Raw genomic sequence first — 17878 nt, 5'->3', positions numbered from 1 at the left:
GCACTAGGCACTAGGTAGCAAGGAAAAAAAATTAATAGAAACTCTTCTTAAACTATATTTTCAATAGGTTCATATTATGAAATGAATTAATTAATCTTTGAATTTTTGATAGAATTAAATTCTAAAATCTGGCACCAGAATTTTGTTCTTCTTTGGGAACTTATTTATGGCTTGTTCAGTTTCTTTTTCTGAGTTTGGGATTGTTTAGGTTCTCCATTTTTTGTCCTGTATTTTATAGAATCCAGTCTGCTACTCTCTATTTTATGAATGAGTCTATTCTATTCACACTCATATACATGAACATTAATCGCATACTTCCCTTCAGACTATTCTCTTATACCTTCCCCTCTCTGTTTTCTGTCCATTTAATCATAATTGATGCAATCTCATTCTTTTTTCTTTCCTTTTAAGTCTGTTATCATCCACTTTCTGTGGTTAGATTTTTTATTTACAACTAATGTCTCCTCAACTCTGTGCTCTCTTATTTCCCTTTTATCACTTTCATTTTCCCCTCCTCTTTGCCTTTTGAAGTAATTGCATTTCTTTGCCCATCTATGTAAGATGAAAATGAGATCCTTTACACACTCCTTCTTGCTCTTTGTATAGTTTTCTACTTGCAAACTTTATGTGAGATAATTTTCTCTTTTTTTTCTGTACTATATATTTTATTCCAAACATGCCTAATGGAAAAGACCAAAGCAGCATAGAAACTTTGAAATGCAAACACAGGAGGGTGCTCAGCTAGTGATTCAGATTTGATGCAATCCTGATTCCCTGCCCTTCCTCACCTTTTCTTGCCCAGAGACCTATCCCATTTCTCCTTTCTTTAATAGATTTATTTTTTAAGTATTTATAATTTGCTCATTTGACTATCTTCCACAATTGAGCAATTTTTCTGAAAAACAAAACCAAAAAATCTTATTACAAACATGCATTGTCAGTACAGCAAACAAACTCTCATATTTGGCCATATCCAAAAATGTATGTCTCTCTGAATTTTAGCTTCATCACCTTTCTGGGAGGAGGTAATTGGTAATTTTCACCTTTCTTCTTAATACATAACAAAAGGCTCTTAATCATTGTCTTCTTTAACTCCCCTCTACAGACACTAATGATATTTAGATTCTGAGTTGACAATGATATGGTCTCTCCTTTGGAGAATAATTTAGTCCTTTTTTAGATCTTTACAGTGGCTGCACCATATTTCTCTTTTTATATTTTTCTGATGTCTTTGATTGCATTTCAAAGGTTCTGTTGCTGTTTTCATCAAGAAATGTTAGAAGTCCTCTATTTCACTTAAATATTTTTATTTCCCCTGAAAGGCTACATTTTTTGACTGGGTAAGTTATTTTTTGTTTGCAAGCTTTTACTTTTTTGAATATATCCAAGTTAACTGCTTATTCAGATCTACTTGGTGGTTGCTAAATCATGTGTGATCTTTATTGAAGTTTCTTAAGTCTTAAATGCTTTCCTTCTAATTTCTTGCAGTAATTTTTTCTTTGACCTGCAAGCTCTGGATTTTGACTATGCTATTTCTTGAAGTTTTCACTTTGGGGATTCTTTGAGGAGGTGCCCAGTAGATTCTTGCTATTTTTATTTTGCCCGCTGGCTCTAAGCAACCTGAACAGTATACTTTCATAATTTCTTGAAATACAGTTCTTTTGTTTTCCCTTGGTCTGTTTTCTGAGTCAGTTGTTTCTGCCACTTTTCCCCATTGTTTTAATATTTCTTGTCATCTTATCATTAACTTCTATTTTGTTGCTTGGATATGGTTTTGTACCTTGTGCTACTTGTACTTTGTTAATTTCCCCCTCGCCCCTCATCTTTCCTCTATAACACTCATTTCTTTTTCATTACTTTCCTCTAGCACTTTGGGTTCACTTTAAACTTTTTTTTAAAAAAAATTTTGTTTCTCTTCTAAGGATTTTAGCTAAGTCCATCCTATTTGGTGGTCTATGTGGGCCAAGTATGTGGCTTTGATTGAAAATATTTCAGACATGATATAATGTAGATAAAACAATCTTCTCACTAAATTGATTATGTTTGATGTTGTGAAAAAAAGAAAAAAAAAGAAAATATTTCAGAGAACTTCTCTTCTGGATTTGTAGCTTGGACTTCCTAGTCATCATAACAGTTCTTTATGTAAGATTCTTTTTCTTTGCTCATTTTTCTAAGTTTACCTCTCAAATTATGGGAGTTTTGCAATAAGGCCAGGCTCTCTTCACTTCTGGAAGGAACATCTAGGTCTTTTTTGGTATTGCACTTTGTGCTCTCTTGGGTCTTGTTGCTACTTTTTCTGAGTAATGAGTGATGTATACTTCCAGGATCTGAAAGGGAAACTGAGAAACTACAGGCTTCTCAGTGTACACAAAGTGTGCTGATCCTGGCAGAAATCTAACTGTTGTACTCTTGGTCTGAGCTTTGCAAGCTCCTGTCCCAGATTTGGGTCCAAGCAACATAACTGAGGGTTTGCCCTGATTGGTGCATTAGTAAATTACTGCTGGATACAACCAAGATCCACAAGTTCAGCGTTACAGACCTACAACTTTCTCCTGGGTCTGGATTCCTACTCTGGTTATTTTGCTGCAGGTTTTCAGATTGGAATGGGTCTAGATATGAGACCTTGATCCACCCCGTTGTCATGAATCCCTTTGTGCTATGTCCTTACTTCTTGTACAGCTCACAAGACTTGGCCAACTATGTCTTCATTCCTCTAGGGGCTGCATGCTGATTCATCTCCATAGTTCTTTATCATGTTATAGAAACCTCTTAACCTTGGAGTTCCCTCCACTCCCAGACCTCTTCTCATACTGGAAGTACCCTCTGCTTCTGAGGCTTCTGTCTTTTCTCATTGGCTCGTTTCTCCATTTTAAGAAATGCTTAGATCACAGTAAATCCTATATGGTCCTTTCATAACCTGGCCCAGTCTTTCATAACCTTTCCAGTCTTTTTCTATACATTGTGATTTAAAGAGACTGGCCTCCTTGATGGTTCTCAAGTAAGATCTCCCAGTTTTGGGTATTTTAACTGGCTGTCCCCCACACATGGAATGTTTTCCCTCTTCACCTCTGCCTTTGATTTTTCTGGCTTCTTTCAAGTCCTAGCCAAAGCCCACCTTCCACAAAAAAAAAATCTTTCCTTGGGGCAGCTACATGGTGCAGTGCAGTTTCACGGTGCAGTGCAGCATGATGCACCAGCCCTGGAGTCAAGAGGACCTGAGTTCAAATTTGGCCTCAGTCACTTAATTACCTAGGTGTGTGACCTTGGGCAAGTCACTTAACCCCATTGCCCTGCAAAATAAAAATAACACAAAAGTCTTTCCTAATCCCTCTTAGCTTGAGTGCTTTCTCTCTGTTTATTATTTCCAATTTACTTGTATATTGTTTCTTTATACTTCGGATTTGCTTGCTGTCAGATCCTTGAAAGTAGGGACTAACTTTTGCCTTTTTATCCCCAGTACTTTGTACATGTCTGACAAATAATAGGTGCTTAATAAGTGTTTCCACAAACAGGCACACCAAGTCTGTGTGAAGTCTGAAGGCATGAGTAGAGATAGGTCAGTGAGCACAGACCAGAGCCCATGGCCTCTAGAAACTTCACAAGGACCAGTTATCAAGAAAAGGCAGACTGCCCTCTACACAAGAGTTCTGTCCTTAAATCTGAATGCTGAAAACAGTTTTACAAATCAAATCATATTTTAAATGCTCTAAGATGAGTTATCTATATAAATGAGTCCTTGAAGAATCTCATTGTACAAAATCATTTTCCCTTCATTTTACTGACATTCCCAGTCACCTTCTCTAGGAAGCTTTCTCTAACATTCTCCCTCCCCTAAACCTTGTGCACCTTTGTTACTCACTGATGGTCTTGCCTTGTAGTTATTTGGATACATGGGTTGTTTCTCCTACTAAGCTCCCTGAGAACAAGGATCATGACTTACTTTTTATGACTCCCACAGCAGCTAGTACAAGGCCTAGCTAATGGCAACCACTCAGTAAATATTTGCTGAATGAATGATGTCCTGAAATGAAACCATGTTTTGTCTTTTATAAAACTAGCTCTTTTATTTCCCTGAGGTGCCTTTGCTGGCCTCCTCTAGCAACTGCTTTCCACCTTTTCCAGGCTTCTATAGATCAGAGAGACCCTTAGGGGAGAAAAGGGCCATAGTTTGGTCCTTCAGATTTCAATGCCATGACAAAGAATAAGTGACAATAAGACAAGGAGGAAAGGTAATGATCCTTCAAATTTCTTTACTGGGAGAGGAGGAGTCATGTATGGTGCCAGTTGGACCAAAGGAAATACAGAGAATTGTTTTAATTGCACAGCTTTTATTCTTTATTTTATAAAGAAATGAAATGTTGGGAACTAGAACATGATTTCTGTTAAAATCATATATTTTGGAAACTGTATCTTCAGTTGTCACTGAAATTGAACATACTTCTTACCAAATTTTCTTTTACAAGACATTTGGTCCATCACATCCATGAACAAAAACAGATGAAGGACCTTGCCCACTCAGTATGTTATAATCTGGATGATTAATCAGATTTTATCAACACCTCCTGTGGAAAATCACAGGGGCTGTGCAGCCTCATGCACACATGCGCATACACTCACACACTCACACAAACACACTTTACCATCTTAATTCATTTTTAAAAGAAAGTATTTTACACATAATATACATATGAAAACTATACAAACTGAACAATAAGTTTAATGATAGTTCCTTATTGCCACTGAAAAGGAGAATAAAATTACAATCTTATCACCCATGGCAAGAAGTCAAGTCATTTCCAATGCAATTCCGACTCTGCCAAGACTGCCATCTCAAGTCCCCAGATCCAGGCTTTGAAAGAACTCTTTGGGTGTCCCAGCAGCGGACCTGGGGAGGCGAGATTAAATGAAGTGATTGGCCTGCTGCTGCCTGCTGTAGGAGAATCCTCTTCCATTTCCAAAGAAAAGCTGGTCCTGGAGACAGCATACCCACTTGATTCAGTAGACATAACAAGGTAGTAGAATATTATGGATTAAATCTCTAAATAGTGCAAACACAGGAAAAATATTCCAACCTCATGGCTTCATGGGGGCAATGAGGTCAAACCTTCCTTCTTCGGTCAGTAGCAAGCCCTCCCTAAGAACTCCAGCTAGTTAAAAGCAGGTTCCATTGACCTCCCAAATCTAATTTACAAGGTATAAATGGAAAGTAGAGTCAATTCTATGGTATAACTTAAGTTCCCTATATGGAGGGGAAAAATCAGAAAGCAAGGAAGCAAAGCTAAAAACCAAGAAGACGCTGCCCTATTGAAACTACAAATGTTCCTCACAGAAAGCTTAGGGATACAGTCCTTTACAAATGTCCTTAAACATACAAGGCTGGTAAGGGTTGATATGGAAATCTGAAAAGTATGAACTACTTTAACTTGGAATGGGCAGGGAAAGTGTCTAATAACCAGATTCGTTTAAAATGGACATTTTCTGATAGAAAAGTCCTTCTCCTCTTTTAGCTTCTGAATGGAAGAAAATTAGGGAAGTCTGTTAGAAATAACAAAGGTCACAGGAATTTGACTTTAGAAGGCAGAACTGCTCTCCTAAGCTTGATCACAATCTGTTGGGTTACACAGCAGGACAGGTGGAGTCAATTGGAAAATAGACAAGTCTGCTATATTAGGGCCCACAGAAAGCAGACTGGCTGCATAAAAGTCAACAGGCAATATAAATGATGAAAACTGAATTTTAAAGTTTAGTGTAAGAATCTACATATAGCTCATTTTTTTCCCAATTAAGAAATGTCCCTTTAATGTTCCATAAGAAAAATCATAAAAGAACAAGGATAGGAAGGAGGGCTGTCTACTAGAATTGAATTTGATGTTATTTTATGCACTGAAAACCATGGACAATGGCTGTAGGGATAAGCAGGGTTGAGACATGAGTCACACATGGAACATCAACTTTCAACCACAAAGCCAATAAAAAGTGATTCAAAAAGTCTTTAAAATTATCTTATAAAAATATCTACATTAAAATTTTAGCCCCAAAAGCTATAGCTTCAATTCTATAAAAAGGCAATCTTTGAAAAGGATCTGGCTCAGAAATGTACAAACATTACACAACAAATATTGAAGAAGGACACCTCAAAAAGCAATGTGGGGAGGGGGGATATTGCAACTGGTCTGTCATGGACTTGTTGGGTATTCACATTGCATAGCAGAAAGGAGGTCATGTTGCTTAGCTTAACATTGCAACTTTTTTAGATAAAGAAGAGATACCACTGCTCACTAATGAGAAAGACCTGTGGAATTTGCAGCCCAATGTCCACTTTCCAATCAACATATGAGCCAGATCTAAGTTGCTTGCTTAGGATCAAGTAGTTGGTTTTTTGGAGTTTTTTTGCACTTTGGGTTTCAGTTCCATTTCTTTGTCACCAACAGGCTTGCAGTATTTTTCACTTTGGCAGTTTCACCCCACCCTGAAAGGGTTTTAGCCTTCGCAGTTCTGTGTTAACTGCCTGAGAGACCTACTCAGCTAGTGCATCAACGGTGAAATAAAATCATCATTCCTGATCCACAGGCTTCCTGCTGGGCTGACTCTTCCCTGGCTGCAGTTTCAAGCAGATCAGCCCCTGGATGACAACATGCCAGTGTTCTAGCCCCCCCAGAAACACACAAGAGATGAAATGCACATTACTCCACCGACCCCACAAATAAACAGGGGCAGTGCTCCGTGATACAAGGGGATCCTAGGAAGCAGAATCAAAAGCAAAATTCAAAAAAGCAGAAAATAGTAATGGTTGGCTTTAGCAAGTGGGCCTCTTTATACATAGATGACCTGGAAATGGAATTCACCTTTTGTCTTAAACCAGGATTTGGGATCTATATTGTACATAAGTCCTAAGGCCATCCCCCATCTTTCATGATATGGACACCCCATTAATCCGTTTGGGGCAAAAGGATGGCACCCTAAGCAAGGGAGTGGAGCACCTATTGCAAATGACCCCTTCCTTCAATTCCTTTCCCAACAGCCTTGGCTGAGATGTTAAGAGCACCGGTCCTACCCCCTGGAGCACCCACTCAAGAATACATTTTGATCCCTTTTATTACACGGCCATTTGTCTCCCCAACAAATATGGCCAGATAGTTGAGGCTTTGCAGTACAGTTGGCAGGAATTATGGGCAAAACATACATGCCCTGGAGAGCTATGATCTTGCTCCCAAGAAATATTTGCCCAGTATCAGGAGGTCTGATACTGGTAAAGGGCAGGGAACAATACATAAGTTTCTCTTTGAGGCTGTTGGTAGAAATAGGAAATGTTTAATATTGACTAATTGACCAGTGTGGTCCCAGGGTTTTTAAAGACCTATATAGACAGTACTTTCAACAGTATCTGCATTTTTTTTTAAATAACCATGGCTATACCAGATTTCATGGGCCTATTGATCATGCCCTGAAGTTTCACTTGGGCTCCCAAGATTCCACAGGAAAAGAAGCCAAATGCTGGCAATCAGGTTGGTTTTATGTGTAGATAAAGTAGGCAACTGCCTCTTTTAGTGTAATATGAGGGATTCTGAAGATCATTACAAAAGCATCTCCAATTGATCCCTAAAATTCAACCATTAGTGATTTCTCCCTTTGGGGTTAGCATTACCCTTTCTTAAAGTGCCAGTGCCTCAGGAAGGGTCACACATGAAGACCCTAACACCTCCAACTCCTTTATTTACAAGAAAATTCAGGCAGCAATGGGAGCCTGAGCGAAGAGAAGGAAGGAGGCACAGAAATGTGGAAAGGGAAAGCCAGAGTTAAGACCAACTTCACCAGCATCAGGCTAGCCCCGCCTGGCATATCAGTCTGAAGCTGCCTGCTTTCTTCTGATCCCCAGTAAAAATGCACACCCCCTTTTGTCTCTGAAGTTTGGTTTCTTTCCATATTCTTTCCAGAGAGTCATTTTTAAAAAGTTGCTTTTTCTGACAAAAGAGACACATGTGCAATCCCCAAAATCTAGAATGCTCCAGTAATTTCCAAAGGCTGTGAAGGGGACCCAGTGTCATAGTCTGCCTCCTGGGAGTTTTGGTAACAATCAAGTTGAGAACCTGGGGAGCCCCCATGGAAGGTTACTGGGCATGGGTAGATTAGTTTCCACAGCTGGAGTTTCCTGGGGTCTTGATCTACAGCTACTGGTGTGTGGGTAAGAGGCACTGTAGATATAGATCCGGATTTGGCCCCAGCTGGAAATTATAAAGGGCATCAGGACCCAAAACAGGCTCCTTATGGCACCAAGGTAGACACCCAGAGGTGAAACACACCTTTGTGGTTTTAGACTGTCATGAAAACTGAAGCTGAGGCACACCATATTCTTTTCATGGCATCAGGAAACTCCCAAGAAGGCAAGAGATTTATTCATATGGTTGTTTGTGTGTGTGTGTGTGTGTGTGTGTTTTCTTTGTCCCCTATTTAAAATAAGTAACAAAAAACCAAGACATTGAGGCAGCATTGCTTTAGGGGATTCCAGCATTGATTTAGGGACTTCTCAGGCAGGGAAGACCCCTCCTAGGGTGCCTTTAGTGCTCTGCTGAGGTGTGGCTTGTGAACACAATCATACTGACTAGCAAAGAAAGGGCACAATCCAGCTCCAAAAATGCCACAGTTCTTCTACAGAATAAATTTACAGTAAGCAAGTAATGTACATATACACAATCATTGGAAGCCTGCCTGAAGTTCAGTTCCTTCTGACGGAGCCTCCCATTTCCCTGTTTTCCTCAGGATACAGACGTTAGATTCTGCCTCTAGAAGATACCTCTTCAGAGTCACGGGGTTACTTCCGGCTGAACTGATGGAGTGAGGCCAGAGCAGGCATTTTTCCATCCCTTGAGTTATAGCATATTTTGAAACATCAGTAGTAAAGAAATCCAGTAGACTTTCTACCCACCTACCTTGTTAAAGCATGGTGTTTTACCCAGAAGAATTACAGTTTCTCCGGTGTCATTGCAGAAATATGAAAAACACAGTAGCTCCCCCCTCCCCAACTTGTGGAGAAAGGGCAGGGGGCAGTTCATTGCACGAAGTGAAGGAAAATGCACACAAGGCGAGGAGAACGCTTTGATGGGAGGTGGGGCAGAGGGAAGTGGGTGTTCTCACACTCCATCACTACTCACAGCCAAGCCAGAGCAGAGGCCAGGCTCTCATCATGACTACTTGTCTTGTGGAATATGATGTCATGACAAGTTTGAACACATCAGTTCTTGTCCACAGTGTTCTGGAACCCAAGCAGCATTCCCTTCCATCCTCCACCTCTTGGCAGGGTGAATTTTTGTCATAATGGCTTATGAATCACAGCAACACCTATTGTGGGAGTAAAAAAATATATATATATAATCTTAACATTTTCTGTGTTAACTCACCCAGACCCTAAGAGTTATCATCTACTCCAGGGATCACAGACCAAACTGACATTTCTTTTTTCACAAACTGTGATTTTATTAGCATAGGAAACTTATCATGGTGAGGAACCTCCCTCTAACAATGCAGATGGTCAGTAAGGGACTCTGCAACTTGGAATCTTATAGAATTATAAGAGGCACTGAATCGTTGTGTTATATGATCAGTCCAGACCTTTAAGGATAATTCTTTATCCCACACAACACATAAACCACATCAAATGCCATCAGTAGAAAATAATTTTTTTAAAAATAATCAAGGTTAAGTACCTGACCCTGGTCACACAGCTAATAATTGTCTTAGGCCAGATTTGAACAGGGCAAATGCTCTATCCACTGGCTAGCCCTACTTTTTTTAGGTTTTTGCAAGGCAATGGGGTTAAGTGGCTTGCCCAAGGCCACACAGCTAGGTAAATTATTAAGTGTCTGAGACCACATTTGAACTCAGGTCCTCCTGACTCCAGGGCCAGTGCTCTATCCACTGCATCACCTAACCACCCCTAGCTCTACTTTTTGATAAGTAGACCTTGAATGCTTCATATCTGGAAACTATAAGTTGTCTCTTCTGTCTTTTTTATTCTTCATCATAAGGTATGGCTCTTTTGACACAGGAGGATTGAGAAATTGTCCGGAAATGAAAAATCCTATTAAAAATAAAAAATAATTTAAAAACTTAGGGGTAATTAGGTGCAGTGGATAGAGCACCAGTCCTGGAGTCAGGAGGATCTCAGCTCAAATTCATCCCCAGACACTTAAAATTGCTTAGTTGTGTGACCTTGAGCTAGTCACTTAATCCCATTGCTTTGCAAAAAAAAAAAAAATTTAAAAATTTAAATGTATCTTCGAAATTATAAATGTTATACAAATGTAAACTATTGTTATTTCATCTTCTTCCTTTCCAAAGATCTCCCAAAGTTTTTAGCATACAGTCAGATTCAGAGTAAGTATTCAATAAATCCTACTGACATAATTGAACCAAAAGGGTCCTTTATCTATACTTATACTTATGAAGCCATAAGGATGCACGAGTAAGAGAAGCTCTGCTGACCTGCGTAGCTCCTCCCTGTGCTCATATTTGTTGGCAGCAATGTCCACTTGTCGCTGACAGGGTTGTAGTACTCCACGGATGCCAGATTGCAGGATCCATCGTCACCTCCCACCACATACAATAGTCCATTCACCGCACATACACCTGCAAGTCACAAGTCACCAGCAGGCGTTACTGGCAGAGGCTAATAACAGCTCACAGACACCTATAGACATACCACTTTAAAGTTAGCAAAGTATTTTGCCTATAGTACTTCATTTGATGTTCACAACACCTTTTTGAGGCAAGCACTATTATTACCCCTAGTTGATGTATAAGAAAGCCAAAGGTCAGAGAAGGCACTGAGCTAGTAAGTGTCAGAGACAGAAACAGAACCTAGATCTTCCTAACTCCAATTCCAGTGCTTTTTCTGTTACACTAAGTTGTTTTTCAAATTTCCAGTGATGGAGGAGGAAAAGGAGGGGAGATTTCAGTAGTCACAGAAAGATTTTTTTATGGTAATTTCCAAGAAGTCACTAATGAGCTGTGGGTATGTGGTTGAAGCCACAAAGAAATTTCATCTTTTAAAAAAGTCCTAAGCAATTTTAAAAGATAATAATCAATAATTTCTGTCAGGACTTGGAATGGGCTCCAAGACTGACACACTGTGCTAGGGGTTTTATTTATACAAAGTTAGACTATGGGCATTACAAATTTTACTCTTTATTGCCTATAAGAAGAATACAAATGCTACTATGAGACAAAAAAAATCTTCGAGTAGTATCTAGAGAAGGTTCAGCTATCATAACCTAACAAAAGGCTGAGAAATCCATTGACTTGGTAGAATATCAACTTGGATTTAAATGTTAGTCTCTAGGATAGGTTTCCTCAATTTTTTGCCTATGAGCATCATCAGTAGGCTGGAACAGTTCATTATTAAAGTGCCTTCTGTCTACTATTAAACAAACAAGTAATGTGTTTAGAAGTTAGAATGACTTTGAAGACAATAAACAAAACAAACATAGGTAATTTTCAGGTGACTCAGAGTTGGGAGATATAACTAATATATTTGGAGGGTGAAAGGAATACAGCATTTGCACAGTGTCAGCCACAAGCAGGAGCTATCTCCGTTCATAAGGAATTCCTCCTCTATCTGAACTTTGTGTAAGACACCTCACAAACCACCCCAGAGAAATCAGGATGAACAAGCACTTCACCCTCAATAATGCTTTGATTCATTCAGTGGATGTGTCATGGAATCTTATATGATCTTAACAAGTGTGTAGGTGACATTTTAATGTGTGGACAAGAGATAGCAGAAATGAACATTCCAGAAATGGGGGCCAGACAGGATGAGAAATACAAGAATCACAGATAATAAATGGGCAGCTTGAGTGCTATAATTTATTTCTTTGAGATTTTGTTTTGATCTAGAATGGGGTGGCCTGTAGGTTGTATAAAGTCTATGAAATCATTTACTCTGGCACTGCCACAGCAACCACAGGTGGGACTCAAAATTTAATACATCTAGGAGTTTTTAAGGAGTGAATTAATTAAATATTTGATCAAATATAGCAGACCAGTTTTTAGTTGATAATTTTGCATGACTCACAAATGATGCTATTAATATCCAAATGGATCTTGGCAGAAAAAAAGGTTCCCCGGCCCTGGTCTGGTTGGCTTCATCCAACAATACTAATTTGCAACTCTTCTATCATTTATAGTCTTGGAGACCTGTCTGGGTCATTGGAAGATTAAACGACCTGCCCATGATCACACAATACTTGGATGTCAATGACAAGTCTTGAAGCAGGTCTTCCTGAATCCTATTGCCCTCTAAAGACCATACTTCCTTTCATTACATTGGTATGAAATAGCAAAATAATCAGAGGAAAGCCTCCAGAACATCAGGTGAATCCTCCAAAGCAAAGTGAATATGTATAGAGGAAAACAGGATACACAGGAAGTTATAGACAAGTCACACAGGATGAGAGCATAGGTAGACTGAGAGCTTATAAGAAGGACTGCATAGCTCTGGACATAGAGCTGAGAAGACCCAGCCACTGGCATTGACTAGAACAAGAGAGGAAAGAAGCAATTTGCCTGGACTGTGGAGTATACAAAGGAAAGTAATGTGACATGAACTTGGAAAAATAGCTTGGAGCCAATCTATAGAGTTTGTGCTGGACCAAAGAACCTGCATTGAATTATAGAGGCAACAGAGAACCATGGAAGGGATTTGAACAGGATCAGGACTATGCCTCAGGAAGATTATTTTGGAAGATGTGTGGAAGATGAAATGGAGACAAAGAATAGAAATCAAGAAATCATTTAGGGGGCTACTGCAACAGACCAGGGAAATGGGATAAAGGGCTGGTCTGGGGCGATGACTGTGGGAGTTGGGGAGAAGGGAATGGTGGGATAACTGTTGTCTAACACCCCTCAAAGCTAGCCTTTCTACCTTCTTCTACCTCACATCAAGTAAAAAAGATTTTGAAGATATCTGTCTCCAGAGAAAGAAGAGACAAGAATCTGAATGCAAACTGAAGCATACTTTTTTTAACTTTCTTCTTAATTTTGGGGGGTCTATGATTTTCCTTTGCAGCATGGCTAATATGGAAATGTTTTGCATGACTGCATATGAATGAGCTATATTAAATTGCTTGCCTGTTCAAAGAAGTGGTAAGGGAGGGAGGGAATTTAGAACTCATAATAAAAAAATTGAACATTAAAACTTGTCTACATGTAATTGAGAAAAAAATTAAATTAAAAAATAAAAGGATTATTAAGCAACTACAAGAAGCTCTGTTTATTTTACCTAAATTTGTCCATCCCTCCCAAGGTGATCCATACTATCAAAATAGACATCTAGGCAAAGGATATTGCCTAGGTCCTGGAAGCTTAGGGAATACTTATTTCCTAAGGCTGGCGTTGGTCAGTGTAAAACAGAAATCATAGACATAATCACTTTAGTCAACTGGGAATGGGGAAGGAGATTCCCAAGGAATCCTAGAGCTAGAATTTAAAGAAGCTAACATCCTCTCCCCACCTACTCCTTTTTTGGTTATTTGAGACAAACAGTCTCAACTCCAGACTTTGATGTTGAATACAGTATCTGAAGTCAACGAAACTGTGTTCAAATCCATAATAATTCTTTTATTTTATTTTATTTATTTAAGGCAATGGATTTAAGTAACTTGCCCAAAGTCACACAGCTAGGTAATTAATAAGTGTCTGAGGTTGAATTTGAACTCAGGTTTTCCTGACTCCAGGGTTGGCACTCTAACCATTGCACTGTCTAGCTGCCCCCCCCCATAATACTTCTTAAGTAATTATTTCCACAAGGATATTCTTGGTACTAGGACATGGTCTTATAGAAGGAGAATTGGATTTGGAATACCTGAATTCATATCCTACCTACCTGGGTAATATTGATCTTCTTCCTCTATTAAAATAAGAGTAGATGAAAGGATTCCTAAGGTTTCTTCTAGAGTCAATGATATCCATTAGCCTTTTTCTCTTCCTTGGAGGCAGCATTTTCTAAGGAAAGAAATCCACTAACCCAAAGGCAGAAATGGGAAAGAGAATAGCTATTACCTGCATTTCGCCGACACATGTTCATATCTGCAACTTGCTTCCAAGTATTTGTCCCAGGATCGTAAACCTCCACACTCTTTCTCACCAAGGGGCCATCATGTCCACCGGTGGCATATAGTTGCCCACTGAGTACTCCAACCCCTGAAAAAGAGCACATGGTCATTTGGCCTAAGGCCTGGTCAGTCTCTTCTGCTTCTGAAACAGCAAGAGTCATGTCATTTATTTATCTCCATTTACTATAAACAAATGTAGCCAGGAATGATCATTCAAAGTGTTGGGCTGAAACTAAACAATTTCCAATTAGGTATATGCTGGAATATCATAATGCACGTTTATCTGAAGAGGATAATTCCAATGCAATTTCTTTAACAAGGAACTGTGGTTTTCTTGGTATGGATTTGTCACTCCACTGATACCCTTCTAAAATTTGGCAGATAGTTTTTGGGAGTTGCTATGGCTGGAAAATGGTCACTCAATAGAAAACCTACTGAGGAACCTCTCTGATATTAATTAGGCTAGTCTCTGAGAAGAGATAGAGAGAAGAACATGAGGTTCATCCTCAAAGTCTTTCTGGCTTGGTAGGAGCTCCCACAGGATAAGTTCCACTGACGTGACCTTAATAACCCACACATGGCAGTGTGGTTTTAGCAGAGAAAATGATGTAATTGAAACAAACCATACATGCCATGAAGAGAATGAACAGTAGGAGACCTGGATCAATTTAATTCAACAAGCATTTATTGATCACATATTCCTTTCGATCATCTATGTAAAAGAGACAAAAGCGAAACAGTCCCTACCCTTAAATGGCATAAATTCTACCAGATTGAGGCTTTACCACTAATTAGCTCCAGGTCACTCCATGCCCCTCTGCAAAAGGAGAGCAATGAATTTATCCTATAATTTATGACTCCAAAAGGACTGTGGCTGCATAGTTTGACTACAGTCCAAATTTGCAGTTGCCTTGAATGGCCACTAGAGGGGGAGCGAGTACAAAAAATACTAGTGGCTGCCATGAACTTGGTTTTATTAAAGAATTTCTTGCCGACTTAATGCCAAAGGTCATTGAACAGTCTTCCTCTTCAGAAGCAAATCCTACTGGTGCAAGCATGTAAGGGTCCAAAATCCACTGCCTTCTGAGGCTGCTTTTCTCCCCACTGAGGTCACACAATATAAGGAATTCAGTTGGTTTTGTCCTGCCATTACTACTCAAGAGTCCTCCTTAGTCCAATATGTGATCTGGATCTTAAATGATTTTGCATCCTGGGACTTCATAGAGATTTCCCACAGCATTCCCAACCATATGAAAACAATGTGTAACTGTGCTTGGGTCTTCCTTCAATTTCTGGGAGTATTGGGTTCTATATAATAATGGCAGTGAATTGGAATTTGAGGCTAGTACCTTGATAATACCATGGGGATTTCTGGGCATTTCTGTGGAATTCAACTACACTGAATTCAAATACCTAAATGGCTCAGTGGACAGAGCCCTGGGGTAAGAGTCAAGAAGACTTGAGATCAAATCTGGGTTCAAACCCTTCCCTTCAGAGTGATCTTTGGCAAGTCATTTAACCTCTGTCTGTCTCAATTCCCTAAATGTAAACACAAGATAATAATAGTATAATCTTACAGGATTGTCTTGAGGCTCAAATAAGTTAAAAGTATATAAAGTGCTTTGCAAATTTTAAAGGACTTTATAAATGCTAGCAAATATTGAAAGAGAAAACAAATACACAAGTAAAATATGTAAAATTAAATGGGAGGAAGGGGATTAGGTTGGGCACAAGCAGCTAGGAAAATTAAGAAAGGTTTCATTTTAAAGGAATTAAGGGATTCTAGGAGATAGAGGTAAGGTGAATTCCAGATATGAGGGGCAGACAATACAAAGATGCAGAGTTGCAAGATAAGAGTGTCATACGTGAGGAACAGTGAGAAGGTTCATGGATTATGGAATACAAGAAGGGAGCAATTATAACAAGAACGATGAGGAAGATTAGGGCAAGGTGAGCAAGGGTTTTCAAGATCAAAGAAAAGCTTGTATTTTTTTTGAGACAATAGAGAGCCTCTGGAGTTTTGAGCAGCAGTGTGACATAGGAAAATCATTTTGGAAAGTGATATAGAAGATATAATGTGGAAGGGAGAGACTTCAAGAAGGGAGACCTATTACAAGAACAGTGAAATGGGAAACTGAGGTTCCAAGAGGTTAAGCAAATTGCACAAAATTACAGCAGTAAGTGGCAGAGTCAGGATTTGAAGTCAGGTCTTCCAACAAAGATCAGACCTGAATTTCTACAACAAAAATTCCAAATGAGTTTATACTCAAGGTCTCACAGCTGAAATTTCTATAGTGTTTTAAAATTTATAAAGTATTTTCCTATGACATCCATTTAAAATTAGCAGTATAAATGTTTGTGTTTAGTTTTAATTGTAGAGTCACTAATTGTAGAGTCCTGGACAACTTACTGAGAAGATTTACTCAAGTATTTGCCACTGTGGGGCCCAGAAGAGTCCAACAGAACTCACCCAATTGCCTCCTCTATGAGGATACAAACTGAGGTAGTGAGAGAATCAGCCCAGGAGAGAGAGCTGTCCAGCCAGGTATTGGATTCCTTCACACAGAGGTCAGGTTTCCTTCCAAAGAACCTCCTGCATGAGACACAGACTCCTCTCCCTATCAAAGAACCCTCTCTCCTCCACTAAGTTGTGACTACACAACCAAATTCTTAAGACCTTCTCCAATACCTCAAAGTCACAACAGAGATCATTCAGCTCACAAAATAAATGGATGACAGGGATATTCCCACAAAGATTCCCTCCTTCAAATGTCAAAAGGAATTGCTAACTCTCTAAAAATAGTATCAGAGCAGAAGACTTTTTAATAACTTCTACTGGACTCATCCTGGGCACTTTTTCCTCCTTCTTTGAGTCCAGGCTTATGATTTCATTGGTCTGCAGAGCGTGCCTCATCAGGGCACATTAGTCATTACCCTCTTAGGGGGTTGTCTGTAGGCCTTGGACCCAGTCTTCCTGGCTCAAGACCTGAGTCTAAAGCCACTGGACCAAGCTGTCTGCCTCTATCAGTTGCCAGTTTTTATATGTTTCTGTTCTTTAAATTTCTTGTTGAAAATGCTCCACATGATTTGGAGGAAGACTGCAATGTGCTAGATCCCATACATATATCATAAAGTCTGCATCTTCACAAAGAGAACAGGGCAACAATATTTCAGTAGCTTGGAACAGACGGTCTCTGTGAGCATGTTTCACAGAAGCCAGAGTTTGTTTGTGATCTATGGAGCCAAGGCTGCTAACTAGGACAGCCTTGGACCTTACCAGGAGTTTCAATAACAAAGTCTGACTTCTCCCCCGTGAGTGGGAGGGCAGGGGTATCTTCTTCCACTCCTTTCCTACAGCCTGACCCTGGGGCCGGCAGCCAATGGAAGCTGCCAGCTCAAGCGTTTTTTCTGTGATCTTCTGAAAGATAGGTTAAAAGAAACAGTACAGTGTGGGCCAGTGTACCTCACTCCCTAGAGATTCCTTGAAAGGCAAACATAGCTTCTGTACTTCCCATGAGAAGCAATGGAGAAGCAGCCTCATGAAGACTGAGTTCATTCCCAAAGGAAGGCAAGCACACATATTTACATATAAACAACCTGAATTTCAAATTGATTCTTAATCAGGTTAAATATATGCCAGGTTTCAGTTCCTTCTTCTATAAAATAGGTTAAATACAAAAGATCATTTTATCCACATAAATATTCCCTCCACCAACACAGATTGTCATCCCTCTATGCCTTACTATAAAAGTTTCAGGAGTTGTCGTGGC

General features: G+C 39.4%; 2 protein-coding genes across 10 annotated transcripts in view; both read right to left on the bottom strand.

Moving 5' to 3' along the window:
* Nucleotides 1-9015, bottom strand: part of SPOCK1 (SPARC (osteonectin), cwcv and kazal like domains proteoglycan 1) — a 1031033-nt gene extending 1022018 nt beyond the window's left edge. For 3 of the 4 annotated variants that reach the window (XM_074213490.1, XM_074213491.1, XM_074213492.1), the window contains exon 1: nucleotides 8928-9015. The gene's annotated coding sequence lies outside the window, so the exon portion shown is untranslated. The remainder of the gene's footprint in view (nucleotides 1-8927) is intronic. The other variant, XM_074213493.1, reaches the window with a different exon arrangement.
* KLHL3 (kelch like family member 3) overlaps nucleotides 1540-17878 on the bottom strand; it is a 196021-nt gene continuing 179682 nt past the window's right edge. For 4 of the 6 annotated variants that reach the window (XM_074213498.1, XM_074213499.1, XM_074213494.1 and 1 more), the window contains exons 13-15: nucleotides 14056-14196; nucleotides 10480-10623; nucleotides 1544-9336 (exon numbers count right to left, since the gene is read on the bottom strand). In XM_074213498.1, the coding sequence (XP_074069599.1) occupies nucleotides 9308-9336; nucleotides 10480-10623; nucleotides 14056-14196 (314 nt within the window). In that variant the 3' untranslated portion in view covers nucleotides 1544-9307. Of the gene's footprint in view, nucleotides 9337-10479; nucleotides 10624-14055; nucleotides 14197-17878 lie in introns of all 6 variants that reach the window. The other 2 variants (XM_074213497.1, XM_074213496.1) reach the window with 2 other exon arrangements.

The sequence above is a fragment of the Macrotis lagotis genome, chromosome 1 (assembly GCF_037893015.1).
Source record: "Macrotis lagotis isolate mMagLag1 chromosome 1, bilby.v1.9.chrom.fasta, whole genome shotgun sequence".
NCBI lineage: Eukaryota > Metazoa > Chordata > Mammalia > Peramelemorphia > Peramelidae > Macrotis > Macrotis lagotis.
The sequence above is the reverse complement of the archived record's forward strand: the minus strand, read 5'-3'. Positions and strand labels throughout refer to the sequence as shown.